The 9,318-nt window shown below is 47.7% G+C and overlaps 1 protein-coding gene across 1 annotated transcript; it reads left to right on the forward strand.

Annotated features, from left to right (window-relative positions):
• The first annotated feature begins 880 nt into the window (after positions 1-880).
• On the forward strand, positions 881-2,647 carry LOC125521468. The gene is made up of 3 exons (XM_048686517.1): positions 881-1,822; positions 1,914-2,032; positions 2,142-2,647. Exons 1-3 carry the CDS (start codon positions 892-894, stop codon positions 2,562-2,564), a joined length of 1,473 nt encoding a protein of 490 aa, XP_048542474.1. The 5' UTR covers positions 881-891; the 3' UTR covers positions 2,565-2,647.
• Positions 2,648-9,318: the final 6,671 nt, after the last annotated feature.

The following is a 9,318-nucleotide window of genomic DNA, read 5'->3' on the forward strand; positions in this document are numbered from 1 at the left end:
AATAGCTTATGTTTGTTTCTTTTCCTGCAGTTGTAGGCTACTAGCACAATGTCTTCAACCGGATCAGGGGCTTCGTCTACAGCAGCAACCACAACTGGTAGAACAAGAAAAGATGCAGCCTAGGAGCATGCTTTACCAATTACTGATGAGTTTAGGACCAAGAACAGAGTTGGGTGCAAATATTGCTTGAACTTTTATAATGGTGGCATTACAAGATTTAAGAAGCACTTGGCTGGACTGAGAAAGGACTGTGTACCTTGCACGCAGGTTCCTGATCATGTTAGAGAGCAAATGAGTGCATTGATAGCTGAGAATGATAAAAAGAAGGATAAATCACTAAACAAAATGTTGGCACTGCGAGAGGAGGTCAGAGGGATGTATGATCAGGGTGGGAATGAGGATGAAGATTGTGAAATTGTTGAGTTTTCTCCTGTAGCAAGTGGAAGCTCTCAACTTCCTAAGAAGCCTATGATCAAGGGTAAAATGGATAGGTATCGTGCACGGCCAGGAGCAGGGAAACAAACAATGATGAGTGTTAATTACAAGATCAAAGAAGCAAAGACAACTTATGATTATATCTGCGAGTTCATCATTGAGGGTGCCCTTGCACATAATCTTGCTAGTCTTAAATCATTTGCTCGAATGGTGGAAGCAATTGGACAGTTTGGTCCAGGATTGAAGCCACCGACACCTTATCAGCTTGCCAGTCCTTTGTTGAAGATACAAGTTAGCAAGGTAGATGAAATGTTGAAGGTCCAAAAGGAGGCATGGGTTGCTACTGGATGCTCTATAATGACTCATGCTTGGACAGATCGAAGAGGAAGGAGCTTAATGAATTTGGTTGCCCATTCTTCTAGAGGCATGTGTTTCCTCCGTGCCATTAAAGCTTCAATGGAGGTTCACGATGCCAAGTTCATCTTCAGCTTGGTCATGTCTTGCATTTCTGAAATTTGTGCTGAAAAGATTGTTCAAGTAGTCACGGACAATGCAAGTAACAATATTGCAGCAGCCAAATTACTTAAGCAGAAGCATCCTCAAATATTCTGGACCTCATGTGCGGCCCACACAATCAACCTAATGCTCCAAGACATTGGAAATATACCCATAGTCAGCTCAACAATTACCAATGGTAAGACCATCACAATTTTCTTTTATGCACACACTAGATTGTTGGCTATTCTTCGCAAGTATGCCAAAGGTGATTTAGTCAGAGCTGGTGCTACTCGATTTGCAAGTCACTACTTGAACTTGAAGAGTTTGTATGGGAAGAGGAAGCAGCTGAAGCTAATGTTTGCATCAAATGATTGGGCTGGCAGTATTTATGCTAAGAAGCCATTGGGCAAACGTGTGTACAAGCTCGTAATGGACAATAAGTTTTGGGCCAAGATAAACCTGCTAGTGAATTATTTTGAGCCACTTGCCAATGTGCTTAGGCGGGTTGATGGAGACACTCCAGCCATGGGGTTCTTATATGGTGATCTTCTCCAAGCAAAGCAGGAAATAGTAGTCCGGCTCAACCATGTTGAGAAAAAATATGGTCCTATTTGGGAGATCATAGATAGAAGGTGGGATAACAAGATGAAAACAGCACTGCACAAAGCTGGTTATTTTTTGAACCCTTTCTTCTACTATGATAGACAGAGTGAAATGGCTGAAGAAGATTTCATGGAAGCAGTCATAGAGTGTGCATCTGTTATGTACAAAAATAACATAGAGGTGCAAGACAATATTGTCTCCCAGCTTAGTTATTATACTGAAGCCATAGATTCATTTGGAACTGACATGGCCATTAGACAACGCAAAGTAGCAACTATCACTCCTGGTAAGAATTCTAGAACTTGTGAGAGTCTTTCCTGAATGTTGCAACCTGGTAGTGATGTACTTATTTATTTGTTTGACTTGCTTGTTTGCAGCAAGATGGTGGACCGTGCATGGAACTTCTGCAAAGGACTTGAAGAAGATGGCTATTAGAATCTTGAGCTTAACTTGCAGTTCTTCGGCATATGAAAGAAATTGGTCTGCATTTGAGAGGGTAATAACATCCCCAATTAAGCTATTCCTCAATTGCTTAGTTTCTTACCATTTTTTGTTTGCATCATGTGAATTACTAAATGGAATGTACTATTGTATTTGTGTTTTAGGTACATTCAAAGAAGAGGACCAGACTAGGCCAGAAGAAGTTGAATGATCTTGTTTATGTGATGTTCAATAAGAGGCTGGACTCCAAGTACTCTGAGAGGGAAAGGGACCCACTGCTTGCAAAATACATTGAAGATGAGCCACCAAATGAGTGGATGTTGGATGAAGAGCTACTACAAGATGATGAGTCATCTGAAGATGAAGCTGAAATTGACATCAATTCAAAGGGGAAACAAAAATCTGTAGCTTCAAGAACTAGAGGCAAAAGAGCTCGTACAAATCAAGATGTTGAAGATGAGGAGGAAGTGGCAGAAGAAGAGGAAATGGAAGAAGAGGATGAGAACCAAGAAGCTGAGGAGGACAATGATGAAGACCAAGAAGTGGACATCGATCTGACTGTTGAAGATGAAGAGGATGGTGAATGACTTGAATCTTGCTTCTTACATGATCTGACTTGAATCTGTTTTTATTTTGCGTGATGGTCGTGGCCTGACGGTGTCGTGCACTCTTGTTGCACTTGTCAACTTTGTTAATGTGTCATGCACTCATTTCTGTTTTTCATTCTGTGATGGATGGATGGTAATTAGGTCATGGCTTGATGGATGTAGACTACAAAGTCTGAACTTATTTATTTGAGGATGAGTGCCTATGAACCAAATATGCTGGTGGTTGTTGTTTGATATCATGATATGGTTGCCTATTTGCATAATTCTGTTCAATTCAAGTGCTTACATGGTTGCATGGTTACTACTTACATGGTTGAATATTTCCTGATGGACCAATTATTCAATTCAAGTGTCATATTGTTTTCAACTGATTAGAAATATACATAATAATATGTAATTTGCAAGTGCTTTTACAAAAGCGCTATGCGTGTGCATAGCGTCTGCAATATCACCCGCTATCCGTATTCCTTTACGCCGACCTCAATCCGCTATCACCCCGCTATCCGCTATTTAAAATCTTGGTCCCAGTATACTAAGACCAGAACAACTTCTTCGTCGAGCTCTCTTCCTCGGCCCGGTAGAACTCCGCGGCATCCGACACACTGAGGGGTAGATCTGCGAACGCTCCTAGAGAACTCCGAATTCGGGTAAGTAAAAGGAAAGTTTCCTTCACATGCTTGCTTTGCATAATGAATGCCTTACCCGCCGCTATCTTCTTGACCGCCTCAAATTCCTGGAGGGCCTTTTGGGCTTCGGCCTTGGCATTTTGCGCGTTCTCGAGGGCCTTTGCAAGCTCGGACCCTTGTGTCTTAGAGTCACGCTCCAAGGACTCATACTTCTTGACGAACTCCTGGAGCTCTTGTTGAACCTCGCCAACTTGGGCCTCTTGCTTCTCGCGCTCGGCGCGCTCCTTGGCCGCTTTGCTTTCGGCCTCGGATAGCGCCTTCCTCGGGGCTGCCACTTCGGTCATGGCCCCTAGCAAAATTCATGACGATCCTGTAATCCGATGACAAGTTTACTTTTTCTTTATCAATAAACATACGAGGTATCACTTACCTTTGTTCTCTTCGAGCTGCCTCTTGGTAAGGCCGAGCTCTTCCTCGGACCGCTCAAGGTCCCGCTTCAGTGCGGAGACCTCCGCCGTGTGAGCGGCAGCGGCCAGCAGTGAAGCCTACTTATTCACATAGACATATTCTGATTAGACTCCTATGGTTATTATTTGATCCTTTGTTCGGCTTTTCTTCCGAACACCAAACAGAGCATCAGGGGCTACTGTCTATGCTATAACATTTTCTCATAATTTGATTACTTACCTCAAATCCTGTTAGGAGGCTGGCACATGCTTCAGCCATTCCGCTTTTGGCGGACTGAATCTTCTTGACCACCGCACTCATGATAGTGCGGTGCTCTTCGTAAATGGAAGCGCCGCGAAGCGCTTCCAGCAAATTGTCCGATGACCCTGGATGGACAGAGGCCATCAGCACAGACTTGCTGCCCCCGGCATTAGAGCCCATGGGAGTCTTGCCCCTCGTGCGCCCAGCGTCCGGAATGTCGCCTTGGGGCGCTTCCGGAACTGTCTCCCCTTGGTTCGGTACCCTTTGAGACAGCACCTCGACGTCGTCCGTAGGGCGGGGGGAGGAGGCGGTCGGGAGTGAATCGCTATTCATCTCCGACAGGCCCAAAGACTCATCCGAAGAGGATACGTCAATATGGGCTTTGGATGGGCTGCATGATCATGTTCGGCATGATAAGAAGCAATAAAATAAAACATACCAAGAACTATTATGGTATCTAGATACTTATGACTTCGCCAGGGGCTTGTCCCTGGGTAACCACTCCTCGTCGCTAACAGCAGCCGCCGTGGAGCAGTCCGGAAGGAGAGTCCTTCCCTTCTTGGACCCTTCAGCTTCCCCTGATGGGGCGGCCTTCCTTTTCTTGTCTCCCCCGGCTAGGGGGGGAGAACTTTCCTCTTCCTCCTCCTTGTTTTCATGGGAGGAGGGTGCCTCGGTGTTATCGGATGATGAGTCCGATATGACCTTGCGCCGAAGACCTTTCCTGGTCCCCGTGGCCTTCTTCTTGGCCTTCTTCTCCAGCGCCTCATAGGGCGCTGGAGCCAGCACCTCAGTTAAGAGAGCACTTGCTGGATCCTCGGGCAGTGGGGCCGGACAATCGATCTGCTCCGTTATCGCGACCCATTCCTGTCAAATGGCATGGAGGCTTAGATCGCCCACATGATTATATCGGGGAACGAAACATCTTATGAGATATAAAGAGCTTACCGGATTGGAAGGGCGCTTTGCGCTGAGTCCGCGATCCTTGGTAAGGGGAGGAGGTACCTCGGCGGCCTTGAATAGCACCCTCCAGACGTCTTGGTGCGTCATGTCAAAAAGCTCTCGCAGCGTCTGGTGCTTGGCCGGGTCGAACTCCCACATATTGAATGCCCGTCCTTGACACGGAAGGATCCGGCGAAAGAGCATGACCTGGACCATGTTGACGAGCTTGATTTTCTTGCTTATCATATTTCTTACGCGGTTTTGGAGTCCGGTCAGCTCCACCGATGAACCCCAGGATAGGCCCTTCTCTTTCCAGGAGGTGAGCCACGTGGGGATGCCGGATCAAAATTCGGGGGCCGCCACCCAGTTGGCGTCGCGCGGCTCGGTGATGTAGAACCACCCCGATTACCACCCCTTCACGGTCTCCACATAGGAGCCCTCGAGCCAGGTGACATTAGGCATTTTGCCCACCATGGCGCCTCCGCACTCCGCTTGCTGGCCGACCACCACCTTCGGCTTCACGTTGAAGGTCTTCAGCCACAGGCCGAAGTGGGGCTTGATGCGGAGGAAAGCCTTGCACACGAAGATAAATGCCGAAATGTTGAGGATGAAATTGGGGGCTAGATCATGGAAGTCCAGCCCGTAGTAGAACATGAGCCCGCAGACGGACGGGTGGAGGGGAAATCCCAGCCCGCGGACGAAGTGGGGGAGGAATACAACCCTCTCATGGGGTCTTGGAGTAGGGACGATCTGCCCCTCGTCTGGGAGCCGGTGTGTGATGTCTGCGGCCAGGTATCCAGCTTCTCGGAGCTTCGTAATATTCTCCTCCGTAACGGAGGAGACCATCCACTTGCCTCCCGCTCCGGAAATGTTTGGAGTGGTTTTATGAAGAAAATGCGAACTTGGGCACTGGAGCTCGAGTGCGCAAGAATGGATGGGCAGGGAAAAAGAAGGCGCGGGTGAAAAGGAGGAGTCCTTGTCCCTTTATAAGGGCGGAAGGAGCTATGCGCCTCCCCACCTGTCTGGTAAACTCACTTATTCCCCAAGCGCCACAATTGATGGCATGGTTTGGTTACCCACACCCATATTGATGAGAATCCCATGATAAGGGGACACGATCTCTGCTTCGACAAGACATGCCAAGAAAACCGCCTCGCAATACGCATAGTAGCTGGTTGAGAAAAACGGTTCGCATAATGACCGACCATGGCGTGATGTCACGTTATGAAAAGTTGTCAGTAGATTAGATTTGTGGAAATATTATACTCTCTACGGTGGTATGTGGAATTTGTTTTGCAGAGCCGGACACGATCATCGTGTTCAAAATCTTCTATGGAGTATTCGGAGAAGGAACCCGCCTTGCAATGCCGAAGACAATCTGCGCGCCGGACTCATCGTCATTGAAGCCTGGTTCATGGGTGAGGGAGTCCTGGATTAGGGGGTCTCCAGACAACCGGACTATATCCTTTAGTCGGACTGTTGGACTATGAAGATACAAGATAGAAGACTTCGTCCCATGTCCGGATGGGACTTTCCTTGGCTGGAAGGCAAGCTTGGCAATACGGATATGTAGATCTCCTCCCTTGTAACCGACTCTGTGTAACCCTAGCCCCCTCTGGTGTCTATATAAACTGGAGGGTTTAGTCCATAGGACAACATACAATCATACCATAGGCTAGCTTCTAGGGTTTAGCCTCTACGATCTCGTGGTAGATCAACTCTTGTAATACGCATATCATCAAGAACAATCAAGCAGGACATAGGGTATTACCTCCATCAAGAGGGCCCGAACCTGGGTAAACATCGTGTCCCCCGCCTCCTGTTACCATCCGCCTTAGACGCACAGTTCGGGACCCCCTACCTGAGATCCGCCGGTTTTGACACCAACATTGGTGCTTTCATTGAGAGTTCCACTATGCCGTCACCATAAGGCTCGATGGCCCGTTCGATCATCGGTAATGATGCGGTCCAGGGTGAGGTTTTCCTCCCTGGACAGATCTTCGTATTCGGCTACTTCGCACTGCGGGCCAATTCGCTTGGCCATCTGGAGCAGATCGAGAGCTACGCCCCTGGCCATCAGGTCAGGTTCGGAAACTTAAACTGCACCGCCGACATCCGCGGAGACTTGATCTTCGACGGATTCGAGCCCATGTTAGGTGCGCCACACGATCACGATGAGCATGATTTAGCTCTGCCGTCGAACAGTGTTCGGGAAATCACACCTACAACTACTCTGGCCTTCAATCTGGAACAAATTGCGCCATCCTAGAACTGAGGGATAGACCTCGCTGAAAGATCGTGGATGTCTCCTAGAGGGGGGTGAATAGGTGTTTTAAAATAATTATGATTTAGGCTTGAACAAATGCGGAATAAACCTAGCGGTTAATTTTTCAAGCACAAAACCTAAAACAACTAGGTTCACCTATGTGCACCAACAACTTATGCTAAGCAAGATAAACAACTATGTGATAGCAAGATATATGACAAGAAACAATATGGCTATCACAAAGTAAAGTGCATAAGTAAAGGGGCTCGGGTAAGAGATAACCGAGGCACGCGGAGACAACAATGTATCCCGAAGTTCACACCCTTGCGGATGCTAATCTCTGTTTGGAGCGGTGTGGAGGCACAATGCTCCCCAAGAAGCCACTAGGGCCACCGTAATCTCCTCACGCCCTCGCACAATGCAAGATGTCTTGATTCCACTAAGGGACCCTTGAGGGCGGTCACCGAACCCGTACAAATGGCAACCCTTGGGGGCGGTCACCGAACCCGTACACTTTGGCAACCCTTGGGGGCGGTCACCGGTACCCGTCAAATTGCTCGGGGCGATCTCCACAACCTAATTGGAGACTCCGACGCTTGCCCAGAGCTTTACACCACAATCATTGAGCTCCGAACACCACACTACAAAAAAATACACTTCTGTGATGATACGTGTTTGTCACAGTAGGTCGCGTTTTTTGTCATGCATGTAAATCCATGACAAATTTATGACAGAATCAAGATAGTCATACCTGTGCTGTCGTAGAAGTGTTCCATGACATTACCAAAAAATTATCATCACGGAAGTGTCCACTTCCATGACGATAAATCGCGCGTCACATAAGTGCTTTCGTCAAGGGTGACCGACACGTGGCATCCACCGTAACGGAACGCCGTTAAGCTATCAGGTCGGGTTTTGGATCCAATAACCCGTTACTAGCCCCGACCAATGGGAAATTTCCACGTGTAAAATTCTTATTGGCCGGACGAAACACGTGTCAGCTCGTCAGTGGGTCAGATAGGCGCCTATGATACATCGACACGTGGCACGGCCCAATAGAGGCCCATTCCTGTGAAAAGGCCGGCCCGTTTGACTTGGTCAAAAGGTGGCGGGCCGGCCCATGGAAAGCCTGTTAATGGCATGTTCGCATATAGCCCATTTACAGCCCGCTAACCCAAAGCCCGTTACGCCCTATCCGAATTAGGCCTAGTAGCATCATCTGGGCCATCCAATATGATTCCAGCCCATTTTCACTTCTGGCCCATGTATGGCCCATGACATCTTTCGGCCCATATGAGGCCCTATGTAACTCTTGGCCTATTAACGGCCCGTGGTGAAACTGGCCCGTAATGAATAGTGTATCACTTTACACCCATTAACGGCCCGTGGTGAAACTGGCCAGTAATGAACAGTGTATCACTTTATACCCATTAACGGCCCATTATTCCGTTGGGCTGTTTCCAGCCCATGTTATCTTTCGGCCTTCTCAGAGCCCATTTATTCTTGGGCTCATTTCCAGCATTCGTTTACTTACGGCCCGTTACTGTCATTTTCTGCTTGTGGGCCAAATTCAGCCCGTGGTTACAGTCGGCCCGTTTGTGGTCCGTTAATACGTTGGGCCATTTTCATAGCGTCATCAAATACGGCCTATTAATGATGGCCCGTTACGGTCGGCCCATGAACGGACGATTCCAACTCTAGCCCGTTTACGGCCAATGCGGCCTGTTATTGGCCCATGTTTGGCCAATCGATCATACGGCCCGTATAAGGCCCATTGATGATATGGCCCATAGAAGGCCCATTGTTTCTACGGCCCGTAGAAGGCCTACTGTTTCTACGGCCCATAGAAGGCCCACTGTTTCTACGGCCCAGTGTCACTACAGTAAATATTAGCCCATGGTTATTGCGGCCTAGTTTTAAAAAATAGGTTATTGCAGCCACTAGTTAACCGCGGAAAAAGAACTGCAATGACTACAAGCAAACAAATAAACAAGACAACAAGGAAATAAATAATCAAGCAACTAACGCTAGGCTATCATGGCTATTACACATATTACATCCACTGGGCATCAAAGTTCGCCACCAGTGCAAATATAGGGAACAAAGCAGCATATCATATACACTGGCCGTCAAAATTGGCCACCAGTGCAAATAAACGCGGCAGCAAAACAAGAGCATAACTGAAACAACTTCA

This window comes from Triticum urartu, chromosome 7, assembly GCF_003073215.2.
Source record: "Triticum urartu cultivar G1812 chromosome 7, Tu2.1, whole genome shotgun sequence".
NCBI classification, from domain to species: domain Eukaryota; kingdom Viridiplantae; phylum Streptophyta; class Magnoliopsida; order Poales; family Poaceae; genus Triticum; species Triticum urartu.